This window comes from Neodiprion pinetum, chromosome 3, assembly GCF_021155775.2.
Source record: "Neodiprion pinetum isolate iyNeoPine1 chromosome 3, iyNeoPine1.2, whole genome shotgun sequence".
NCBI classification, from domain to species: Eukaryota; Metazoa; Arthropoda; class Insecta; order Hymenoptera; family Diprionidae; genus Neodiprion; species Neodiprion pinetum.
The window spans coordinates 37,959,932-37,985,063 of NC_060234.1; the positions used below are offsets into that span (position 1 = coordinate 37,959,932).

Below are 25,132 nucleotides of genomic sequence, written 5' to 3' on the forward strand. Positions count from 1 at the left end.
GTACAACACTGTCGTCCAACACCCAGTTACATTTACGTACAGCTCCTTAAAGTTTCCAGATGAATATCGGTGACCCGCTATTTCCAGATTATTTGTCGTCATCTTAACTCGACTGTAACAGCAGCCATGCTGGGAAAAGTTACCTGCAAGGTTCATGAGCGCTATTACTTTTCGTCAAAAGGTATTCACTATATTTTTCCGAGAGTCGGCTATGATAGACGTCGAGTTGTTCGCGTCGTTGAGTGATTTTTCACATTCGGCAGCTAAATGCATGATATACTTCATCGCTAATAATTTGAGGTTACTTTACACTTCAGTCTTGAAGGATTTTCGAAAAAATCAGTTGGCGATATTCCGATAGATAGCGCAAAAATTGATTCAAAGATAAAGTAGAAGAGGAAAAAGATAAATTTGCGGCAAGGACCAGTAAAATGATACCTCAACAAATTTAGCATTTCATCGACAAAAAATATGTTGAGTTTGTTCAATGGTATAACGTTAGTTGGTATTAAATATGATTTCTTGGACGCAAGTTTAAAAATGTGATAGAAATCGCTTGCGTAAATAAACTTGTCAGCCAAACATACAATTTTGTACACATACTAATATAAATATATAATAATTTAAGTTCATTTTACGCCTTCATCCAGTATCGAATAAAGATAACTATCGTATGAAATATGTAACCGTGTGCAAATAAATAATCACTATTTATTATATCCATATCTTTGCTTACATGCACATGTAGATAATAATTAACACAGTACCACCTCTACAGCATATCTATATCACGTGTTTCTGAGCAGATGTAGATGTGATTCATATCCAGATTCTGCGTATTGGTGACCGACATTAGTATTTCGTCTAAAAATAACCCAAACAAGAATAACTCAAGATAAAAATAACCCATGAGAAAAAATTAACGAAACATGTAATTACAATAAATTAAATTAAATTTCAAGTTTTATATTTTTGTTATGAGTTCTTTTTGTTTGAATTGTTATTTCTGAGCCGTCTGGTCCTGTAGCGTCGATATCTTTTCTTCACCATACATCGGAGTTAGCATACGCTAAGTTGAATTGTTTCCAGGACTGAAAAAGTACGGTTCTAGAATTTGAAACTTGCTATTCAAGTGATTTCTACAGTTTTTCTTATCCAATTTCTAACTTTCAGTAATATGTACATAGATATATTTTTACCCAGACCTTGTACATATATACGTATATACACAAACAAAAACAAATTTTATTTGGGTTCGTATTGTTTTTAAACGATGGGCGATAATTGAATGCTATCTCGAATACACATTTAATGAGTTTTTTTTTTTTGTACAATTTGAATTTCGTAAATTCATAGTTTTACGAATTTATGAACAGTAACATGAAAACCGCTATTTTATATATATATATATTACTGAAAGTGAAAAATGGGCTAAGAAAAACTGTACAAATCACTTGAATAGCAAGTTTGAAACTCCAGAACCGTACTCTTTCAATCCTGGGTGAAATTCAACGTGGCATATCGGAACTCCGACGTAGGAGGAAGAAAAAAATGAGGGTCGACAGTCAAGCAACACATTTTAATACCTCACCCTGACACTTGCGCGGAATATATTTCCTTATACGCGCAGGATATATACATACATCATACACACGCTTATAACTATAAAAGGCGTTATCGAAACTTCGATGACAAATGTACTCTCCGATAGTTCCCTTTTTTTTTTTTTTTTCATTTTTTCATAAACAGCGGGAAGTTTAATTTATTTAAAGAATCCACCGCGTGGACAATTGTGTTCCCGATTTTAACAAACATTTTTAACGAGCTGTTCAAACTCCGTTGACAATGGATCGTCGATTCTCAATTCCTTTTCTTGTTGGTTTCATTTTTAGTCAAGTCGTTCGCCTCGGACGTTATTCCGACTTTCTTCACGGGCAAATTGAGCGCTTTCAAGAGGCGTTTAACGGCAAAAACTGCAACGAATAGAACGGCCAGCCCAGCCAGAGAAAGGAAACCGATTACATCCAGGAGATGGTACTGGTACCAGGACAAATTGGCGGACGCGCTTCGCAGGAAAGGCCGACCTTTGCCCCTCGCCACGTACTCGGCCCACCAAACGGCCGTTTCCAAAGCGGAAGCTGGCCGGTCTCTGTAGGCCTCGGAAACTGCCCGAGCGTTCCTGCGGTAGCTGGAAATGAAATAAAACAAAAATTTTACCATACTGCAGGCTGAAGAGGGCGGGATTTCAGAGGTGAGAGTTCAAAACGGAAAGAGGGCAATTCAACATTTTCAACTAATTAAAAATTCTCCCAATCTTCTCGTTCCTCGGAGCGCAATTAGTGGGAGTACATAACGTGTTATGTACACCATGCATATAATATATACCTGTATATTAATGTGTATATATATATATAATGCAGCGAGTGTCGAGTTCGGAAGTATACACAGTCACAGCAATATCTCTCAACTTGCAAATTGCTTCCCAATTTCCAAGCTCCGTCCCCTCAAGTAATTCAAAAATACTTTCTTTATTTACAATTCCGCGAGTTGAGGTAAAAATACAGGAAAGAAAAAGAAGTACAGAAGGTAAGGAATCATGCTTTCTTTTCTAATAAATATTAAATTTCTTCCAACTCTTTTTGCGATGTAATTTACCCAACGAAAACACCAGAGGTCAAATATTGCGATTGCTTACGGATCGTAGCAGCTGCGTATAATTGCGCTAATACGTCGCATGTAATATTTTCGCGAACATCGTTCAGCGACTGTTACACAGTTGGCCACTTGTTTAAGCGACGTGGAATCGAAATTCGCATGCATTGCTGGATTTTGGCAGTATAATATATACGGTACATTTAATTTCGTTTGTTACATACGCTTCACGCATTCGCGTCACCGAGCCATTGTACTATAAGTAGGACATTCGGCATCGGGGCATTATTCCGAAAGCACGGCAGTCGAGTTGCACAATTTGGAGAGCTTTATGGATAAGGGAGGTAGAGAGAGAGCGCTAAATTATCGAGAGAAAATACACGGTGTATGATCGATATTTATTTTCCCACCTTACGCTACAAAACACCGTATTTCCGCTTCTCCTTCTTACTCTGTTATTCATCGATTCCTTATGTATTAAGTATACGTCATACGAATCGATTTTCAACAGGTTATGATTTATACAAGAGACAATTTATAGGCGGGACATTTTTCGAAGCTTAAAAAAAAAAAAAAAAACGGACAACCTTTACGGCCCTGCATAATAAAATCATATAAGTTATCGGAATTGGTGAAACAGCCAACGCCTTCCTTGGTAAGTTGTCGTTCCTTTTGCGTCAGACGGTCGTATGATCAAATTTTTCAAATATTTTATTTCAGAGTAGCTGGACGGTCGACGCGCGCTTTTTGGTTCGTTGAAAAGAGGGCAACACGTGGCGGTAAAAGTGTATCGCGTTTCAGGAGCCTCGGGATATGTAACCGACACCGCTACGAAGAGCCCAGCATCGATATTCCATTATATCCATTACGGCATGTGACACTAAATATTTCTTTACAATTGCGCAGGCAGAAGAATTTCGCGAGTCTGGCTTTCAGCTTGAGATCTTAGAGATGGGAGATTATCCCAAATGAAACATACGGGATGAAATATTCAAATTTTTTATACCTCGAGTCGTGGCGCGAAGAAAGTTAAGAAAACCGTCAACTTTAGACTCGAAGACGAAGGACTGCGAAATGCGGAACGGCGCATACAACGCAACGGAAAATACCTTCTTGCCACACTTTGAGTATTGTATGGTTTGAAATCAGCATAAGGCACAATGCATAAAACATTCCGTTTCACGGAACGTACAAAGGCAAAGTAGCAAGGTGTGTACAAAACCGCGGATAAGCTTAGCATCCCACTTTTTCGTTCACGGGCCTAAAACCGCTCCGATGAAAGAAAAAATGCTGAAGGCTGAAGCGCTGATCCTCTCGCTCTGAAAACACAGTGCAAAAATGATAACTCGAGAGCCGAATGAACGTCGAGTTTGCGTATATATATTTTGCGGGTACTTTTTACTCACGGGATTTATTCGATACACTCTCTCTCTCTCTCTCTCTCTCTTTTTCTCTTTCTCTGTCTTCTGTTTTTCCAGCTTCACGTAATCATTTCCATAAGGAAACACGCATCGTCACGGGAAAACGAGGCTATTGGATAAGGAAGAAAAAGAAGACTCGAGCATTCCTGATATTTATCCAGACATATATTAGGGGATAAAATGTCGAACGCTGGGGGCGAGTCGAATACGCTGTAACGGAGACACGAAACTGAAACGTATTTCCTCATCTTGACGTACTTAATTTATTTGCTCCAAATCACTGAAGCGGCAGACGAACGATACAGTACATTTTTCATATTTACGCTTTATCAAACCAGCTGTACTTGAATCGAAATCTGCGAACGGGAACGAAAGAGACATTTTTTGCGAAAAACGCTTTTACCCCGTCTTGGATTTTCGTCGTTTCAACGCAGAGTTTGCAAAAGCTCGACTAGAGAACGCGATCAAAAAAATTTTCGAAGTACTGCCCTACCTTTCCGGAATTTCTTAATAACGTAGTTTTATTACGGCTGTTCGTCACAATCTCTTCAAACGTAATCAGGTAAAGGCCAGACGAAATATAATCTCAGAGACCCTGCTTCTCATTGTTGTTGAATGCAGTCGAAGTGAAGTCGCCTGTTGTCGCAAGATGCAGTCCGCAGTCCTTTCAAATCTTCTCGAGCATTTTGCAATCGCGTTATTCCCGGTGAAATTCTTCGTTTGCGATATTACGCCGCGGCTACCTGGACGTTTTTTTCTTGAGCTTGATTTTTTGGACGAAAATTGTGTAAGTACGATAAAAATCGGGATACGTCAGAGATGTGTTTAAATCGTAGTCTAAAAAATCACACTTTTTTGCAAAACACGACTCTTATTCTACTCAAACAGTGAAATCAGACCAAGTACAAAACCTGAAAGCTAAGGAAAACCTAATCAAAGTTTTTCTGAAAAACTATCCACTTCACTTGCTCACTTTCTAATTATGAGATTGTTGTTTCCGATCTTAGAAATTTCGTAACACATCCCATAGAAAATAACTGTCACATAACTAAGCCTGTACTTTCCCCATTTGTCAAACGTAACTGGGACTGGAATAATAGCTTCAACACGAAATAGGATTGAGCTAACCGTATGATATTAGCGATCCTCTGAAAGCGGTTGTTCATAACAAAGATTTGCTCGGTGGAAGGCCTAACAATACGAGCTAAGGAATGCCAGGCATTCCTATTGTTTAATAAGAACGCGGAATCCGAGGGAGATTCAGCTGCATCCAAAAGAGAAAGAGAGTGACTGACAAAGAAAATTTATTAAGCCAAAGCTGAATGAACCAAACGTCTAGAACCATGTACAGCAAAACCGACAGATGAAACACAAGAAATGCAAAGTAAACGTAAAGTAAAATAAAATGAGAATGCTGTAAACCAACACAATAAGACACTGACATAAACATAATAGTGAGAGTAACTAAAAAACAGTTCAAAATAATTATGAAAATAATGATATCAAACAAACATAATCGGCTCACTCTCATTTCTACGCACACATATCGAGAAGCATACCAAATATAAAATAATACTGCAAACATAAATGTCTCACATGCAATCTCCAAACAATGCGATGGACGAGTGTCCTAAAAATAAAAATAAGCATAGGATAAGATAAATATGTGAAGAACAAAATCAAGCGGCTCACTGTCATTTCACAATGATGTATACAGAGAAGCGTACCAAAAGAAAAAGAGAGAGAGAGAGAGAGAGAGAGTTTCACCGTAAGTCTTTAGTTCCGTCGAAAATTAGGGGTACCGAAAGTTTTGAGCTTTCTACGATTAACCGCGACCCTCGTTTCGCACGCGGGTTTCGGACCCCGATTCGCCTCGACCACCAGACCTATATCGGTCCAGAGCACACAATTTACCAATCACTAGCCTCGATTATCCGTGTTTACCTCTGCACGTCGCGAATCAACTGAATCCAGGTGTTTGCGCCCGGGTTCAATTCGGCGGTCGGCAGAGCCTACATAATTATTTCGAATTAACCCCTGCAGGCACTCGTCTCTCTGAAAGAGTTTTCGCGCACACTCAATTTCCACTGACTTTTAACACGTTTTTTATCGTACACCTTGTTTCGAAATCTCTGAGCGCTGCGCGGTGCAAAAGCTAAGACTCGTTCAGCAGGAAAACTTCTTTTAATCAAATGTTTAACAAACATTAATCATTCACTTGTACTATGGACAGTTTTCTCCGCGAACGAACGAGTTTTCATCATCGTCTCATTTTTGCTTTCTGCTAGTTATTACCGATATTTTCTCTCTCTCTCTCTCTTTGTTACACTTTTTCCTGCAGGATGCAATTTTCATTTCTTTAATTTGACCTCAACCTACCGACAACCACAGCGATACAAGCTCGTCTGGAACTGGTCCAAATCCGTCGGTGGTAATCATGCTAGATCTGACATATCCCGCGAAGGATGTGAGAGTAATCGATACCCTCAGAGATCTCAAATCCGTGGAGAAATATCGCGTTTCGTATACATTTGGGGTGCTTCTCGCCCAGTCACAGACGTTTGCAGAATTTGATGGAGCAATGGCGAGATCGGAGATCAGTGAAGCCGGAGGAAGGAATGATGTTCTTGTATTTCCATTAATCAACGACAGGGGAGGAGAGATTCGATCGAGCGAAACAATATAACGATATAGAATGTTGTCTTCTCGGTAAAAGTTTCGCGATATTTTCCCTCGAATCGCTCACGCCCCGCGGCATAGGCGGTCAGAGCATGATGAAATTTATGTGTTTTGATAATGCGGATCGAGGGATGGGCCAAGGTACAATATAATACGTAATCTATTGATTATATTGTATTATCATCGACGCTCTTCGACCGGACGTACCATAAATTTTTATTTTCCCTTTTTGTCCTTTTTCAACAGTATTTCTTTCTTTCTTTCTTTCTTTCTTTCTCTTTTTCTTCCTTCCTTTCTTTCTTTATTCGTCGATTAATCCAAGGAACTGGAACCTTACACCTAAAACTCTAACTCACTGTGTCATCGACAGACTGCAAGCTGCTGCTTTTTCTTTCTCTCCCCTGAGAAAGCCCGCCATTGTTTCCGCGTATTATAACGCAGAGCTGCGAGGGTCCCGAAAAACTGTTGAAAGCCGCCGAAAGCGTGTGTATTTCGGTATTGAAACGGAGAATTTTGCAAATTTGAAACACTGCTTGTAACAAAAAAGCTCGTACGTTGCGATTTACCTGAGAATTTAATACGAGTAACAATTATAGATGGCATATTTGTGATTTACATTATTATGATTCATAACTCGCTTGATTCAACTTGAAAGTGAGTTATAAGTCTTTAGATCGTAGAACACACCTACAGGAAAAATTTATGACCCATAAAGTGTGCAGGAATCTAGACGAGGTTCAAGATAAGCCGTGAATTTGAATAAGAAAATTAGCTCAAATTGAATTAGAGTGAATTAATATTTACATTATTTTTACATGTGTCCAGTAAATAACACGGCTGAATTTCACATCGAGTAAAGAATGAAAGTAAACAGGAAAATATCGCGTGCAGGATTATAACCGCGACGGAGTTAGAAAATCGCGAGTCATTTCTCGCTCTCGTTTCGCCGGCGCAAATTATGGACGAATAAAATCGTTCAAGGATCAACTAGCCGCTGCTGACTCCGAGGTTCTTATTCCTGGCTTCCTACTCGACTCTCTTGGCTCTCGGTTCGAGTATTCCTCTAACGACGGCCATGACTAGTGGCTTTTTCCCATTGTACCAGCTCGATACAACAAAGCCGTACGTTACAGGAGGCAACTAGACATTCGTTTTGCGATACAGCGAATATAGAAGAATAAACAACAATAGCCAGGGTTGCGGTTGTATATTGTTCGAAAATGCACCGCGCTTTCCTCTCTGGAGAATATTCTGGAAGACTTTCCTAGGATTAGAATAATTTATTCTACGATTTCTGACTCGCCAGTTTATCCCGTGTCCGCGAACCGACGATGAAAATTTTTGCGAACGTAAGCCGTGCTCTTTGGATTACACGCATCGACCGTCACGTGCGCGGCTGGTGAGGAAAATTGGCACGTGAAATGGGAATAAAAAAAAAGTTGCCTCATCGAACGTTTCAATTTTTAATAACGGATAACGGATTGTGATCAACGCTAACCGCGCAAATCACTGTATGCGAAATGGTAAAAAATTAGCCTTGGAAATGATATTTCGCTCGTCCTCGCTGCCTCCTGTGCAAAAATTGTGCCAAATTTAATACGTGATTTGAAAACGGTCTATACGCGTAATCAATGTTTGTTATTCAAAAATATCTGGATGTTAATCATAACGAAAGGGTTTAATGAGGATTTCCAACGAGACTATTTTCTGCTCGCTGCGGAACTGTCGACGCGTTTCATTCGACTGCGCATTTAAATCTACTTCTTTATTCGGGAATAAAGAATTGCAAGAGTTTCCATGCTTATCATAGCGGTTAATATGAAAATAATACTTGTTTATTGTGAATAGAAGACCTACGTATATTCAAACAGGTGTGTTGTAGCAAGAAAATTGTAGGCAATCTTACAAATTAGTTCATCGAAGCGACACGCTGGCCCGGAAGTACATTTCGGGCGGAATGGCAGGCGAAATATTGAAATTTGTCACGATTACACATGTTCGATAAATATTAGAGCTGAATACTCGCATTGATTGATAGACTCTTGTTACTCCTATTATTATTGTAATTTTCACATACAGAAATGGAACTTGGATTCGATACAACGCTTTCGTATAATATTGATGATATTTTGGTAGGCTTTCGATTTACGAAATTCGGGTCAAACACAATATTGCAACCCTTGTACAGGCTCGAGGCTCCAATCCAATTAGATTTTTAATAAAAGTTTACCCATCATGCTTCGCGAGTCACGTTCCAGTTGTGTCCCAACGGGTTAAGAAAAACTCAACTTCCGAACGTGAGGTGAACTCCTTCTCTTTTCGGTTTTTCTCCGCTTCCAATACTTGACGTCTATTTGATCTCTACCTTTCATTCGTAAGGTATAAAAGTATATAACAGGTATGTACGAAAGGTCACATATCACATTCTTGATATGATATCAAAAACGCAATATTAAAAATCTTTGTACGGCAAAATGAAAACGTGCGTAAATTATATGCGTGATTGATGATCGGTGAGTTTTTCGATTCCATCTGCCAGGCTGCAATATTGTGATTCATGCAATTTTTTCATATTCGTATCGCGAATTTGCTAACGAAAATAAATCGCCGTTTTAATTTGATATACGTTTCTCCATATACACCTGCACAAACTTTTTATCTGCCGAAAAATATCTCCAGCCTGTGCCATTTGAATATCTGATAAATTCATTCATCACGACTGATATCATCCGAGCGATATATGCGTGATTTTAATTTCCGACGTTTTGGGGTTGTAAACAATGAAGTAACATTCTATAGTTCTCAGGCTATAAAATAAAAAATATCCATATAAAACATATACATCCACCGGGGTAGGTAACAAAGTTTTATTTCATGTATTTAAACGTGATATTACGTCGTTGGAAGCAAACAATAATAACAATAATAACAATAATGCTAATAACCTCTGTGACGGATGCAGAAAACTCAGTCAACAAGAGAGCGGATGAAGAAAATTAATACAAAGTGTGGAACTTTGTCCATCAGACGATTTTTTGCGTATAATATACATACCTATGTATGTGTAATATGTATATACATTTTATCGGCTGCTGGAGTTCTTTCGTCCTTATCGTTAGTATTCTTTTTGTTCGTTGGGTAATCGAGAAGTTATTTCAATGACAAACAAGTCAATCTATACGAACGACTCTTTTCCAATTTCCGAAGACTTTTCTGCCTCCCCTAATATTTTATTCTTATACATATGTGTGTGTGTCATGGGAAGAGTAAGACACAAGCCGCGAAAACCCACGGCAAGAGTGTACTTTGTTACACTCAATAACGTTGCAGTCACGACAGCCGATGGAAAAATACCCGCGTTTATTAAAAGTTTATTACGAATGATTCAATCGCTCCCTGATTTTATTGTTAAATTCCTGCGGTGTATATTTCGTTACGGACATTTCGCTCGTTAATACACTGCGCACTGCGTCAAATTGACGAGGCGGAATATAATGAGGATAAATTGGTTACAGGCTCAAGACGAAAGGAGCTTGTAGCCGTGGGATGAACAAGTGGCAGAATGAAAGACGAAGCTGTTGTATAAGTCGAATTAGTTAGGTATAATTGAATGAAAAATCGTTGAAGTTAACCTGTTTTACATCACGTTCAATTTCTTACTTTGATCTTATTTTTAATTTCCATTCCGCAAATTATATACGAATCAGAAATATTTTTCGCACAAAAACATTTCTCCCGGAGACAGGTATAATATAACATACTGGCACAGTGATAAAAGTTTGATCGATTTTTCAAGCATATCGCACAATTATTTCGAACAAATTTCTACAATTTATCTGTGTCAATTTCCATCGAATATAATAATTGAACCGCAACATATTGGCTTGACAAATTTTGATACCTGAGACGAATAGAAAATTATTTCGTATAAATTGTGTGTTAAAGTTATTGTAATAATTAGTTTAGTCGCGAGTAATAATACTTCGGTCCGTTTGATAATTGTAGGACAGCATGCGGTAGATATAGAAAAACAAACACAAGTAATTCGCGAATTAAATCGCGCGGACAAGTTTCCGCAGACTTTTATACACCGTTTGCTATAAAGCAAAGGGATGATTTCTGCCCGGCGTGGAATCGCTCAGTTCTTCGGCCGTTTTCAGTGGAATTGAACGGCTTTCCGTTGCCAAGCCGCGGAGAGCAAAAGTCAAGCCCGGGAAAATATTATTATTGAGAAATTTTCTTTTTCCATCTGACAACCGGGATAAAGGGCCGGCAAACTAAATTCTGCAAAGCGTATTGTGTCCGCCCGCACGAGAAGATCAATGATCGCGTAGTGTTTTCGCTCTAGCACCAATCTAACCAGAGGCCACAAATATCCAGACCGAATAAGTATTCCGGTTCCAAGGGGGTGGAAATCTTGGCGACGCAACACGATACATAAAAATGTCCCTTCCATCGATTCTAAATTATCGCTTGCCGTGACGTAACCCATTCCTGATCCTCTCTTTTTCGGAATTTTTCGAGCTTTTGCCTCTGCGTCGTGGACATCGACCGTCGAGGGAAATTTCTTTATATGTATAAAGAAAACATTGCGTGATGATTTTCCTCATGCTTGGTCAATTCTGCATAAGCCGTCGGGTGAATTACCTCAGCTGTAGATTCGGAACTGAGGCAGAACACTCTGGGAATTGCTAGGCTTACTTATTGTTAGTACTTCGGTTATTATTAGTCCTGGTCTCACTCAGAAGTCTGTATATAGCCTCACTCCGTTAGCGGGAAACGAGGTCCTCAGCGTAAATATCCGTATACACCTTGAGTCCAGCCTGTCATCGTAAGAAGGAGAGTGAGAGCGAAACGGCGAGGGAGGTAGAAGATGGCGTAGGAGAGAAAGAGAGAGGGAGAGAGAGACGGGCAGGGAAGCAAGGCACGTGTAACAACCGTCTGGAGTCGATACAACGAAGGTTCGTGCCACGGCATTTCTGGTAACTCGCGGAGAGTGGTATACCCCCGGCCCGAAGGAGTGGAAGAAAGGGGATGAAAGTAACGATAATGGCGGGAGAAAACGCAGTAAGAATTACTCTGTGCGGTCGGGACGAGGATGGGGGATAAATGGAATGCGATGGGATGGAGATGGCTCGGATGGAAGAATAAATAAATATAGGGTGTGAAGAAGATGAATTCTTCAAAAGCGGCACGGCCTTCTCCTCATCTTCCTCCTTCAGTTTTACGTGTTACGAGCTCGCCGCAAAGCCAGCCGATTTAAACTACTTCGGTCCCGCAACTTGGTCTGCCAAGATTTTTACCCCCGACGTATTTCCGGTGCCAAAGTCATTGCGGGGGCGGAAATATTTATCGTTGCACAAATTGCTGCCCGATCAAACTGTCTTGAGGTCATGCATTGCCGTTGTATCGTTAAATTTTATCGAGGAATGATCGATTCGATGAATCGATGAATCGTTACCGTATTATTGAGGAGGATGAAACGCAACTGCGGTGTTGAAGAGGTGATTTGGCTACTCTTATCAGTATCCTTCAATTCTGATAATGGTTCATAATAGTCGGTTTTATCAGTTTATCAACGAAACTCGTTGTATTGAAGTAGACGCTTCGTCATCTCCTCCGTATCAATAATACCGACAACGTATACAATATACGTGCAGTATTTCAAGAGATTCGTACGACTCCAATGCGCTGATAGGGCTTGGTTTAATTCCTCGGCAGCGGATTTTACCAGCTTAATAACGATTACTCATTAGCTAATTAGGAACATTAGCCGATGTGATTAAATTCAAGTTTTTTCCTAACCCGACTAAATGACAAGAAATTTTTCTTCCAGTTTTCAGCGTCGTAGAAGTTCTGTCATTTGGGTACCTGAAGTCTAAGATCCGACAAGTAGTTACGACATCGGTGTAAGCGGCGTGCCTCGAAGTCGCCTGCAGAGGGAATCTGCGCACCGAAAACAACTGTCAAAAAGTAAATCGGGACGATAGTAGTAGTTGCAGATTTACAACCGAGGATTGGAATTGAAGCTAATTTACTCGAAGGTTGTCGGAGAGGGGATCGCCCGTCTCTATGCCGAGCTGGTATATATACTTGGGCCAAACTCCGGTGGCTGTTACTCCTGGCAGACAGTGCGCAGAAATGTCGAGTCCGCGTTATATACCTATATACATAGATCCGCACGTCTTCTCCCGCAAATAAATTTCCAAAGACGTCACGGTGCGAGAGGCGGAGAGAAGAAGAGAAGAGAAGGTGTGCGGCGGTGGCCAGGCGCGTAGTTACGTATAATACAGGCGTTTATACCGGCGGGTAACGAAACGGGACGAAGGAGAATTGTGACGGAGAGAGGGTGAGGAGGGAGGAGAGACGATAAAGGAGAGAGGAGAGGGGCGGAAGCGAACAACAGGGCAATAAAGAAGGGTGTCAGGTAGCGCAGCTGGGGGCTGGGGAGGAAAGTAGGGAAGGAACGAAGGTTGAAAGTCCCCCGAAACCTCCGTGCGCAGTACGTTATCCTTCACCCGTAACCGAAGGAGAGCGAACGGGGCCCCTCTTTACAAACTACCCAAACTTTGACTATCAATAGCAGTCTTACGGAGAAGCGTACTCTTGTAATGTAATGTAGCCGGAGTTGGCCAACGTCCCTGGCATATTTAGGACCGTCAATGGATCGGAAGCTGCATAGCTGCATTAAACCGAATCATCTAATTCCGTTTCCGCTAACGAATACCATCCGTTCGCCGCATATTTTGTACAGCAATTTTAGCCAGAGTCCAGAAAATCGATATTATTCAGCAACGACGCCGATCAAAGAATATATTTTTTTCTAATTACCATCACCGCAAAGATTCGCCGAAACAATTATCCTAATGAAATTGAGTGATCCTTAAAAAGCTTTACAAAATTTCTACAACCATCTACAATCACGGAGACCGTTTTTTCCTCCCCCCCCCCCCCCCCCCCCCCCTCCCCCCACGATTCCACTTCCCTTTTTATTAGCGTTACATTGCGTGGTCGCAATACATGCATGGCCATTTTCCGAAGGTTCTTAATTTGTTTACCACCGCGGTTCAGCCGTTGTATTATATCTGATCGTCGGCGATACCGGTACGAATATCCCAAGAGAGATGAAAACCGTGACTGAAAGTAACGCCGTGAGCTAAACGGAAATTTATTTTCCCGCGAGGGAATTCCGCCAGCCACCGATCGCGTGCTGAACTATTTTCAATAACCTGCAAGTCTGCGGTTTTTGCATCACGTTCGGTCCCCCTGGGAGACCTGGTGGTTGCGCTGCGAACGAAACGAATTATCGTGATTCTTGTTTCAAACCCGATAAACCGTTCGTCGGATGCCAGTAATTAACTATTGAATAGCACTCAAATGGCCGACCCACTCGACGTTTTTTACACTCGCGAATAAAACCCCCGTGAATTGTCTGCCTTTTTCCCGATGAGAACTGGAATAATTTTCAGCAGCGTAAATTCGCATGACCCCAAAACTTGATGAAAGATAAATTCGAATTTTTAACTTCATCTTCGCATTGTGCAAGGAAATGATGGGAGGATATGAAAACGGCACCCGAGTCATAAAATATTGACGCATCGCCCGAATTCACGTGAAACTATACGGTTGACCCTAAGTAAATAAATTTTCTGTCTGATAAAGTTGCCCATGGTCCCGTTCGTTGAACAACGCGGTCATATTAAAATGGTTCAGGGAAACGTAAACATTTGAAGTACGAAATTAGTCGCCATTCCTTGCAGAGGAGTAGCCGGTGAAGTTTCAACGAGGATCAAAATCGCGCTAGTCGGTCCCCGTCTTTTTCCACGACGCTTTTCAAATCAGCCCGCGAGCTTCTCGATGCTTACGAAACTTGGAGTTAAGGATGAGGCAATTCCGTCCTAAACGTAACTCGTAGACATCGGAAACCCTCATCGAGATCCCGTCGGAGCGAGAAACTGTTAAATTCAATCTGGCAGCGGTGCAGCACTTCGACATTGACTTTTGCTCGCAATTTCCGACGTTCCGCTGCGGGACTGCAGCGTCCGTGAAATATGTCAGCAAATTGAACCTGCAAGTGTCAGGATCGTCACAGACAACCGTGTGATATAAAACCGTCTTTAAAGTTACGTCTCCATCCGTTGTCTTCATCTTTTAATCATAATTTGTTTCTCTGACGAGCACGGAAACTGAGTGGCAGAAATATGTTTTATTTTTCTGTTGTTTTATTTCATCCCCGCTGGATTATATGTATCATTGCATCGGGAGTTTGTGAATAATGCAGCTTTTAATTCAACCTAGCGGTAGCACGACTTTACGATGTATGTATGGGTAGAGCTGCGTGGGCGATCGTTTCTTGCGCGATTAAATTTTTACATGGGTTGGCGAAATTTCCCATGTGGGCGTGCACCCTGGACCAAAGCCAGAACTCCGAAATAACCCTGGAACTGTCCCGAAACTTATACTCGAACCACGAAACCTTCGCCCTCGACGAACCAACTCGACCGAGTTCTGCTGTACGGGGAATTTTATCCCCATATGCCGTGCGTTTCACTCTTTTTGGGGCGGAAAAAAAATGTCTGCGGAATCTGCGGTAAATATTACCCTTCACACTACCACGTACTTACCTGCCACATTGAAAATAGAAAATATTCACCCCGATACCGAGTGAGATTTCATCGCGAGCGAACAAAAGAAATCAAGCACCCAGTTTTTTACCGTCCAAGTAATGAAAAACTAGCCCTACTCGAGGCAATTCAGCGTCCTTTCTCACGGCAATGATCCTTCCGTCTCCGTATGTGTGAGCTCGATACAGAAGCATGGCTGACTCGCGCCTCTCTGCCCACGCTGATTTTCGACGATCTCTTTTCTGCGCACGTGCTTCCACGTGAATCCTCCAAGCATTTCGTCTCTCTCATTTTTTAACCCCCGTCGATTTGTACCGTCAGTACGGTGCTCAACTCTCGACAAAAACATCGGCAAAGACTCTCGAGCTTGCGAGCATTCGTTTCTAGAATTGCAATTTCGCCGCAAACGTTGCATTCAACGTCGTTCGATGTTAATTGATCGACAGCACAGGATCAGGGATTCGTCCTAACGAAGAGTGCTTGTCTCAGTCAATTGCCATCAAACATAAAAAGTGGCCAAATTCATCTCCCCAAAAAAAGTGTAACCTCGTTTCAACCTTAAGAATATTCAATGTTATACCTATTCCATCATCTACGGTAATACGATGTGAAATTGTTCACCCACGCACTGAGACAGCGAGAAAAAACAGCCAAGTTAAACCCAAGGATCACGTGACTGCGTACTGTAGTATATGATATATACCTTCAACCTTTAATATAATATAATACCTTCGTTCCGAAGTTAGCACAATTTCTTCCCAAATTCCCTTCGCAGTACAGCTTGCACGCAAATTACGGTTGTACTCTCATGTATTATCGAACGTTACAATATCACGTGTATGGTGAAATGATTCGACGACACGTGTCAGATTATAAAGTCCTGCGTCCAGAGTCCGGGCAAGTATAAATCATCGCTGTTTATTCACGATGTGCGAAATAGTTCATTAGCCTGTGATAATGTGAATTTGATAGGCGAATGTTCTGTCATTCCGAAAATACGAGGTTCGTTTAATTTCGGAACGGACCGTAGATGTATAACAATCGGAACTCACCTCGGATTGTTCAGTATCTCGTTAAGGGCGCCGGTGAGGGTGTCCACCGTGATATCTTCGTACTGGAGTATTATCGCAGCGCCTCTCGCTTCGGCTGCTTTAGCGTTCCCGTGCTGGTCGCCGAACATCGGAACCGCGACTATCGGAACCCCGACGTAAATCGCTTCCGAAAGCCCCAAGAGTCCCGCGTGAGCCAGGAAACCTTTGACGTTTGGATGAGCTGCAGTGAGAAGAGAAAAAAAGAAAATAGACTTTCGAGTCGTTTCGCATTCGGTAATATAATCAGCCGTTAATCTCTTCGTCATGCATAGGACACGGATTCGTCTTGGTTATAACGGCAATTGATCAGGAGTCTGCGGAGGTGGAGTAAACATTAGAGATGCTGACATAATTCCTTTGATGTCTCGAGGGCCTGATCAACGCCCCATCGACGTGTCGCGGATGCCGAGTAGACAAGAGAGACATGCATAAGTTGATCAAAGCTCGATCATCTCGTTCCCTACATTTTTATTACACTCTATTACTTATGCATTCGCGTCGTCGTGAGGAAGTAGTAATACAAGTCTGCAGTAGAGCTGATCAATGAAATTGAAGACAATTTAATACACCGAGATCTGGACGTTTGAACAAAGCACCCTCGCTATCAATTTCGAGAGGAATGTAGAACGGGATATGAAATATATCGTTATCCTGTCGCTGACTTACTGGAAAAAGCTCATTTTACAATCGTGTAAGCCGTGCTCTGCGCCGTTATTCCATGTTTCGTATTCGATGTAAACGGAGACGGATTCTTTTCACAAGATGTAATCGGTTCGGTATTATTAACGGCGTTCCGTGTCGGTCGAATGCTTGTGCCGCAGTTGTTTTCAATAGTCTGGGAATAACTTTGTCGTTATTAATTGGAGGGTATGATATGAAATTTCTGCATCGTGGTATAAGGCCACCGTTAGGGTTTAAGCTGGTCGTTTGTTCGACATTAATAGGGGCACGAAGTGTGCTTTAAAAGAGGTTAAACACCGAGACGCGAGGAAATGTCTGCAGGTGGATGAAAACAGGTGATTTCAAGAAACACGAGGAACCAGGAGCGAAGGGGATAGCGAAATGAGATAATAAAATGAGAGAGACGCGATTCGACTCGCGCGGTGAACACCGTACATTTTCTACCCTGCAGCTGCCTTTAGTCGTATAACTTTGGCGGGATTACCTGCCTGCCCTGAATGTAAAACTACAATATCGATTAAACCTGAACGAGCTGTAGTGTTACTCCAGCCAAGTTCGGCGGAGGTGTGGACACACACCGGCTGTTTGCTCGTTTCGGTTTATGGTATAATACTCCGGATATGGCTCCGGGGCCAGAGAAGAAACCCGACGCGGGTCAGCCGCCAGCTATGTCACCGAGTCACGAGCTGCAATATTGATTTTTGCACAACCGGTCGCCCATAAATATATATTAACTTTACCGGAATATTATCCCGTCATCGTACGTCTCGTGTAAATTTGTAATAAATATCAATTTCCTCCTCATTTCTGTCGTCCAAAAGTTCATTGAAAAACCTAAGCCTCCGATTGTTTAGTTTTCTTTGTTTTTTTTTTTTTCCCCCAACATTTGTTTTCCAATCATCGAACAAATTACAGTTAGGATATCGAAACACTTGACTCGATGTAAATATCCCACCCGAATTACATATGGATTATCTGTTATTATACTGTATACTTTACATCCAGGATACTTGTAGTAACGATAGAAGTTGTCTCTTATCGGTATGGAGTTGTGATGTGTAGGTATGTACAAGATAACTGTATAGCGTTATCTCGTGGCATTTGCAAAAACAAGCGCAACCTATCGTCAGTAGACAACTTAGTATCGAGCCAATAACGTAGCTTACGATTAATCGCGTACACACGTTGAGAAACAAATTTTCTGGTTGTTAAAATGAATGCAATTAGTGCAACTTATGTTTCAAAATGAATGATAAATTCTAAATCTTCTCGCAACTTGGATTAGAATAACCGATTGTTTGGAAAAAAAATAAATCCTTGGCCTGTCACAATTTAGATACAATTACTGGAGATCAGGTGAAACATGATTAGGTATATGTATACGGCTTTAATCCGAATTACAAATTTGTCGTAATCGATGACAAATTCGTCATTAAGTCTACTTGATTGGCAAAATTTTATTAATCTTCTGTTTGCAGATCGTCGAATAATGGTTATACGCGGATAAGCCGTGAAGAAATAATTGTTTGCTCGTGACTATTTATTCAACCTGTATAAAGTAAATAAAATTCTATGTTCGCACCGAAATGGAACATTGACAGAAGCTGAGCATGAAATTTAACGCCATACCGAAGGTAAAACGTAATTTTCTCGAAGGACATAAATCTCGCTAGGATACCGTTCCATGTATGCGAGCTAAAGTTGTTAATAGGATTGAAAATTTGCGTAGGTATAGAAATGTCGATTCGCAGAGTGAAAATTAATAATTTTCATCCCTGAGGTATATACGGCGTCGAGTTTGACGTTAGATAAATGATTTATGATTTCATTAGGCCGTCGGTTGTAAGTCGCGGGCGCAATTAAAGTTACTTTTCAGCTGAACCGCAAAACTGGTTGCCCAGCCGAGCTTACATAAACTCACAAAGTATCGTCAAGCGCGATTTTCACTCAAACAGTCTACCAAGTATATTATGTATGTAACATTTTGGCAAGCGGGCTTAAACCGCTCAAACGAATTCCAATTTCTAGTCTCACAACTCTACAACTTCTGACGCACGAAATTTAATGAACAGAGCCTCGTCTTTCCGCCGCTCACTTATTATATTACCGTTTGTCTTTAACGGTCGGTTAAATCGACAGCTGAATATTAATTGCCGAGCCTTTCACCGCCCGCGATGCTTTCAATTGGTGGTGACAACCCTTTTATTCGAACTTACAAACGAAGCTCGTCAATCATCCGATCACCCACCGACCGTTACAAAGTTATCAAATCATCGCTTCTGTATCGTTACGCCGGAAATCCGTAACTTCGCGTCAGCCGATCTCATGCTCTCCGCACTAATTGATTTTCACGCTGCTCGATCACGTGCGGGGAACTGGAAGATGGAAAATCTGATCCAAATGCCGAAGATTACAATGATGAAACGGAAGAAACGATGATCGAAAGTTAATTAAAATCACTGCCGTTATCGCTGTACTCATTGTCAGTGATTGCTGAAATTCCCGTTGCAATTAACTGGAACCTGGTTGAAACAATCGCCTCGGTTTTCACCATGGTAAAAAGGCGGCAGACCACATACAATAAATACGTCTCGAGTCCATCTGATCTGAAAGTATCTCACGTAAAAAGTTGGGTCACAAGGGGTCATCCACCTGACATATCGAAGTTCCGGTTTAGCAGACGTCGCGACCTTTGTCGATCGGAATCGAACACATCAAAGCCGGAAAGTCGTCTCCGCAGCAGTGGTAAGCCTCGAACACGTGATAATTTGCTCGAATCAATACCGACTTGGAAGACCTTCGGTTTCAAAGCCTCGCGCTAATATCGTAAGTTAGGCATGTTTGGTTAGGGTAGCTTAGCTCGAGGTCGGCGCGAACGCGCGACGGTTTCTGGCGTCGGGATTGCAACTAAACTAACACAGTTTGCAACACGGTTTAAGGGTAAAGTTTGACGCCACGTCACGTCCGGGCGCTAGGAAAGCGTCAAGCGGTAAACCGCGGTGTCATCCCGTAGTGTCATTACTGTAATTACCGCCCGGCCACCCCCTTCCCCTCACCGCTTTCCACCTAGACGACATTTTCCACCACGTTGGAATTTCAATCGCAATGCAAGGGGGCACAATCGATACCCTGCGCGTGTGTGCCACACACACGCAAACACACATACACACGTCACTATGGGTGCATCAAGTGCGTCTCTTTCTCCACGTTTGCGGTTCGTTTAGTTTAATTTCATGTTCACTAAACACCATTACTCGAAACCAATGGATTACAATCGGTGCACTCATCGTAAAGTAATTGCTTCCGAATGATTTACAACTCTCTTCCAACAACTGTATCGTTCGTTGAATTCTCGAGAAAAAAAAAAATATCGTTTAAAGTCTGATTAATCCATAATCTGTTATGACTGATTGGAAGGATTCCTAAAAAGATGTATAGTACTTTTATCGCTGCAATTTCCATTGCGATGTAGATTCTGACTAATTGCGAACTCCGGCTGCCGGAATGCGAAGCCAACACATAGGTATGGATCTACAGATTCTGTTGATTTGAATAACCGCAGTTTTAGATTGTTTTTCATACCAAAAACTGTTGTGATGACAGTATGATAACTGTACATTTGTTCACGCGACCCAGTGAAGTTAAGTATCAAAAAGTCTATCCAAATATTCACTTGCTAGTAAGTGTTCTACCGCCGAATTTCACAAAAAAAAAAAAACACCACGTGCAAAGATGAATTGCGTTCACAAACGTGCTGGCCACGCAGTGTAGAGTTCAATGCCATTACGACCCGGTGACAAGCGCTAGTCCTGCCACATAGATATATTATCCTATTTATATAACGGTACGCATTTAGAATTGGCCCAGTTGACCCGAGTGAATGTAACATTTTAAAGGTCATTGTGTCTTTGAACCGAGTCTCAAGCAACTTCATGCAAGAAGCGTTATAAAAAAAAAACATGTCTGATAACTTACACAAAACGTCGAACTGCGGTAACCATTGCCGGGTCATCAGGTTTTTCGGCTTGTTGGGCAGGTCGTCGTTCTCCCATTTCCAAAGAACCTTCTGTTTCAGCCTCCCAAGCGCCTCGACGATTGTCGCCAGTGTTTCATTTGACATCGACGACGCTCTCACCATCGAACCCCAGCTGAAGTATAGCACGCCATGCTCCGCGGAGTCCAGAAAATCTTGTAAATCTTTGGGCAATGGCTTGGCGCCGCGAATATGCACTCCACCGATCTCGACCACACTTGGACTGAGCGGCCTTGCACCGTGTAGGCTAAAGTGCGTGTTCACCATCAAGGCTGTCATGTTGTTCGCAATATCTTGAAGCGGAGGAACTCCGGGGCCAAAAGTCTCCTCCACCAGCGATTGCATTGGTCTTGTGAATATCAGATCGTAGGCGATCTGTTCAGCCACGATCCAAAAAGTGTTCATGACTCGTTCGAAGAAGGTCATACTCGGCGAAACAGAGTAAAACAGACCAGGAATATAGCTTGGATTATCGGGGTTGTTCAAACGATTGTTTACCCAGGGTATGATCGCGTGGGACGAGAGTCCTATGAACGGAGCTTTGAACTTGTGCACGAAACCGAGGAAGCAGTCGGTGTTGAACGACTCCGTCAAAATGAGATCGAATTTTTCATCCGACTTGAGAAACTCCTTGACAGCGGTGGTTCTTAGCGCACTATAGCAGGCTATCTCAGCCATATTGTGGAGCATTTTCAGCTCGGAGACAATGTAAAATATCGAATGATCGAGTTTCGTCAGGTCAATGACGTTCAGGAATATCGCCGTCGAGTCACCCAAGCTTATGTCCCTGTAGTTCGGGATCCTGTCTTTCCGCGGAAAGAAAGAAACGACCGTAACGTTGTGCCCTCGGTGGGCCAGCTCCTCGAGGATCGGTAAAAATACGTCGAAGTGACTCTTTCCCAGGTGCCCGAACACCCCGAGGATGTTGAACCTTTCCCTTATTTCCTCACATTCGCACGAACTCACCACGCACCCGGTGACTATCACGAATAGGCACAACAGTTTAGCGCTGCAGCTCTTCATCTTAACATGCACTTTGAGACGTGTCGTTGACTGAGCATCGGTGCGGCAGAACCGCTCTGGTCCAGTACAAGCTCAATGCTCGACTGAGGTCAATTATCGTCTGGCAAACCGTCGCAGACTCTGCTGTCGAGTACTTTTCAGGAGGGCGTGTAGCCTCCCCCCCACCCGCACTATTCGGTAATCGGTTGTTATTCGTTATCCGACGACGACTTCTATCGGCGAAACTTCGTCATAACGTGTAAATAACTTCGATCTTCATTATCAGCCGCGTCGCGCTCAGTAACGATAATAATTACACACCTACAACCATACCGAGCAGATTTTGAATTGTAAATTTTTGCCTCACTTGTCGCTTCTTGTACGGAACACAATCGACGACCGTTATTATTTCTTTTTTATCGCGAAACAACGAGTTCCGTGGAATATTTAACCTATCAGAAATCCTTGTATCTAGTCGATGAACGTGTATAATTACTTGTAACCGGAGTTTTGCTGTATCATCTTTCTTCCCCTCGTCAGATTCGCGTTACGTGCTACTCGGCCATAGGTATATCTTATTGCGAACTGAATAGTTTCGGTCTCTCTCTTCAAGCTACGGCACTGGCATTGTTCAGCTGTTACGCAACTGACCCCGCACATGGAGGTTCTTATATTAGCATCAGTGAAGTCAGTGTAGAGTGTCGATTGCCAAGTCTTAGGAAGTCGTCGAACCGAAAGTACTCCGAAGTTTCAATCGCGAAAAAAAATTTTCTGACATAGTAGGTTTTAAGTACACTCAACTAAGGGACGCCATGAATTTTGCAAACCAAATTATGACCACGCCCAAGTTTCGACAATCAAATCGCCTTTTTCAGGTGAAACTTGGACTCAATTATGACGTTTTTTCTTCACAGCAGCATCAAATTCAAGGATGAGTCAACGCTGCGAGTAACACGTGACACGAAAAATGATACAATTTATATCGAAGAACGCGGTTCACGTACTGGAAACCGGATCGTGCCATGTACAGCTAAATTGATTCTTTGATGATCTCGACTTTGAAGATTGAGATTGAAGGTGCGTGACGCGACATATCAGGGGATGTAGAGGGATGAAGTGGTTATCGGAAAAGTTCACTGTCTTTAGCTCATTGAACCAATAAGTTTTAAAAAGGACCAGCATTGTTAGGTCCGGAACCTTCCAGCGCGATAGGTGCTGCATGGTTAGTGAGATTATTGAGGCTAGACGATCGAATCGTGATGCACCTCTTAAAACACATTTCTGAAACAAGGTTGTCGCTCGTGATGATCATACGCTTCAACCGAGTATACAAAGTTTAATTGCAATTACAGGTGCAGGGGGAGGGACGGCGAAGGGTGAGAACGAGAGGCAGTAAAGGGGGCTGTAATTAGTAATTATCAGAAGCACCGTATCGTTGAGGAGTTTCTTCCTGCCTCCAGCTGTGTAGATTATACACGGTGTAGTCTGGAAAATTTACTTCCAAATTGAAACTCGCTTGTACGCCCGTATGTTCGGTACGAATACAATTATCGGGTTCCTCGGCATACGCCAAAAGTTGATTGTGTAAAGTGTTCCTTTTTTTACACTGGAAACAATTACACGATATCACCTCTGTACGAGGTAAACGTTTTCACTGTAACCTAGTTAATAGTCTTTTATCGACTAAAGCAGTGTTTTCCATCTTTTTCAATTCCATCTTAGCTCGAGAATGCGAGATGTTGTTTTTCTCGTTCTGCACACTTGACAATCATATGAATATACAGTTTTTAGCTTATACATTCTTTGTGATCCACTCGCCGTCGTCTTTTCTTCCCTGTTTTTAAGCACTTTATGCCGCCGAATCCTTCTTCTTTTTTTTTTTAATGTTATGTTTCGCACTTGGAGTTGTCACAAGTTTGCACGCAGATTGTGTGACGATTAGAATCTTAAGTTCACGGCCTTCGGGTTATCAACTGTGCAGATTTAAACATTGAATAGCTCGGTACGTATCTATAAAAGTGAAATCAAGCACAGTCATTGCCGCTTTGATATAAAACGTTATCTCGTTTCCAAAGCATACGATAAACTACTGATAGTGATTCCTATCCAGAGTCATATGATCTTTGTCGAGCTGATCATAAATTGAGTTTGTCGCGAAATCAATCGCAATACGCGCTATATTAGCACGGTTTATCAATTTCAAGTGGATTAGCGCGTTTTTCCAAGTCACCGCAGTTGATAAGTATGCGACAACACAACGTAAAAAATATGAAAGCGTGTTTCCTTCTCGATGTACGATATTTGCTCTTTTTCGCTGCACAGTAAAAACCCAGCTATACCGCTTTACGATTATACCTAGTGACTTTCATTCAACCTGCCAGTTTTTGCTCGTGCCATGTAGTACGGTAACTAATCCAAGCCAACTGCCGCGAGTGATTGTGTCTTAAAGAAAAACACACTTACCCACGTATGTATAACGATATTCAGAGCGACGGTCAACAACGGTAACAAGATTCTTTGTATCGAATTCCCTGAGAGAGCACTGACCTTATCGATCAGACTATAGAATCTAAACCAACGATAAATTGACATAGGATCGCTGGCTGAAAGTGATTAGAGCAGTTTATATTCCCACCAACGCAAACCTGCAGTCTCGTATTAGTTGCATCTGTCAGTTGGATCATTCTCGATCGTTAGATCTTTCGATTCACCTGCAACGTTGACACAGCTTTCTTCAACCTTGCTTTGTCACGATTTTAACAATTATCGTCGTATAAGAAAACAGCAAAGTCAGGTTGGTGCAGTGGCAGCTAACGTGGCTCCAATTATCGACCGCTTAACAGAGACTGCCAGTGAAACGTGTACACTGCTCACTAATGTATTCTCATAACAACACAGGCACAGAGATTCAAGTTGCGTCATTACTGTATTCTCACTTTTCAAACACAT

The 25,132-nt window shown here is 41.9% G+C and overlaps 1 protein-coding gene across 1 annotated transcript; it reads right to left on the minus strand.

The window, feature by feature from the left end:
• Positions 1-691: 691 nt before the first annotated feature.
• LOC124214133 (UDP-glycosyltransferase UGT5) lies at positions 692-22,620 on the minus strand. Its single transcript, XM_046616191.2, has 3 exons — positions 21,124-22,620; positions 16,429-16,648; positions 692-2,188 (listed from the first exon to the last, which is right to left on the minus strand). Exons 1-3 carry the CDS (start codon positions 22,202-22,204, stop codon positions 1,861-1,863), a joined length of 1,629 nt encoding a protein of 542 aa, XP_046472147.1. The 5' UTR covers positions 22,205-22,620; the 3' UTR covers positions 692-1,860.
• Positions 22,621-25,132: the final 2,512 nt, after the last annotated feature.

Bases quoted from the DNA above. Each gene is read 5' to 3' on its own strand.
- LOC124214133 (XM_046616191.2), bottom strand. From the start codon at position 22,204: ATGAAGAGCTGCAGCGCTAAACTGTTGTGCCTATTCGTGATAGTCACC. The intron at 16,649-21,123 runs GTAAGTTATCAG...TTCTCACTGCAG, and splicing joins ACCGCAGTTCGACGTTTTGT to CTCATCCAAACGTCAAAGGT. The intron at 2,189-16,428 runs GTGAGTTCCGAT...TTTCATTTCCAG, and splicing joins GAGATACTGAACAATCCGAG to CTACCGCAGGAACGCTCGGG.